At 40.9% G+C, this 1,174-nt stretch overlaps 1 protein-coding gene across 1 annotated transcript in view; it reads right to left on the bottom strand.

The window, feature by feature from the left end:
* The window catches only part of leo1 (LEO1 homolog, Paf1/RNA polymerase II complex component), a 17,264-nt gene extending 16,934 nt beyond the window's left edge, over nt 1-330 (bottom strand). Inside the window, exon 1 of the mRNA XM_030130909.1 lies at nt 209-330. Within this exon, the coding sequence (XP_029986769.1) occupies nt 209-266 (58 nt within the window). The 5' untranslated portion in view covers nt 267-330. The remainder of the gene's footprint in view (nt 1-208) is intronic.
* Nucleotides 331-1,174: the final 844 nt, after the last annotated feature.

The following is a 1,174-nucleotide window of genomic DNA, read 5'->3' as shown; positions in this document are numbered from 1 at the left end:
CCGAATGCAGTCAAATTCACTAGTTTCTCTCTCTCTCTCTCTCTCTCTCTCTCTCTCTCTCACACACACACACACACACACAGCTATTAGCTAGCATGTTTAGCTTAGCTCCAGCCGCTAACAGGATCACAGACTAGCATCTTCCGCTCAGAAGCTCCTTCTAAATCCATGGGATTCAGACATGTTCCTCAGTCTTATGTGAACCTACCCCCTTGGTCATTGTCGCTGTCTCCATCACTACCGAACAGCTCGTCCATGTCCGCCATTTCTTCCAAACTGTGGAAACCGTGAACCCGGAAGTAGAAACGGCGCTTTTCCGGTTCAGCAGGTTTTGTTTCCGGTTTAGCCGACGCTGGTGGACCGAGGATAATTTTTAAGTTTTTTATTTTTATTTTTTTTTTTACATCTTTACATGCATAAAACTCTGGATAGGAGACATACAAATTATGTTGTACACACATTGAACAATGCAGGACGATAGAAAAGAGAAAAAGGAACTAGTAAGGCTATTTTTTAAATATGTACGGCACTGAATGAGAGAGAAACGAAAAGACACAAAAATGCATGTTATTAAAGTCATAGATATTTAGAAACATCTGCCCATAAGAGGGTTCTATTTTCCTTTGAGTCCTTTAGGAATGACACAGACTAAAACAAGGCTTCCACACACTAAGGGACGCATTTGTATACTGTTGACTTTAGTCAATGTGGTATCGACCCATAATTAGGCCCGAGCCCAGACATACATGTCGGCGAGGGCCTATTAAAATCGCATGGTTCCGTTATTATTATTATTATTTTTCCTGGACTCTTTGATCCCAAATTTCACCCGTCAAACGTTCACAAAAAGTCAATTTTATTTGACCAAAAATTCAAGCCCGGCAAAAAATTATTTTATTTGAAGTCGCCAAGAAAAAATATCGCAAAATGACTCGATAGCGCCCCCTCAAAAATCAAAATACATTACGCGGATGGGAGCCCTCCCAAAATTTTTTTCATCGTACAAACATGAAACTTGGTACACACATAGTTCATGGTAAGACAAGTAAAAAATTACATTATGGCCCCGCCCTAAACCCAACAGGAAGTCGGCCATATTGGGTGGAAGTGTGGACCTCTAAAATCCCACCCCTCATACTTTCATCATCTCCTCCTAGGGTTTACATCCAATTTG

The sequence above is a fragment of the Sphaeramia orbicularis genome, chromosome 3 (genome assembly GCF_902148855.1).
Source record: "Sphaeramia orbicularis chromosome 3, fSphaOr1.1, whole genome shotgun sequence".
Taxonomy (NCBI): Eukaryota; Metazoa; Chordata; class Actinopteri; order Kurtiformes; family Apogonidae; genus Sphaeramia; species Sphaeramia orbicularis.
The sequence above is the reverse complement of the archived record's forward strand: the minus strand, read 5'-3'. Positions and strand labels throughout refer to the sequence as shown.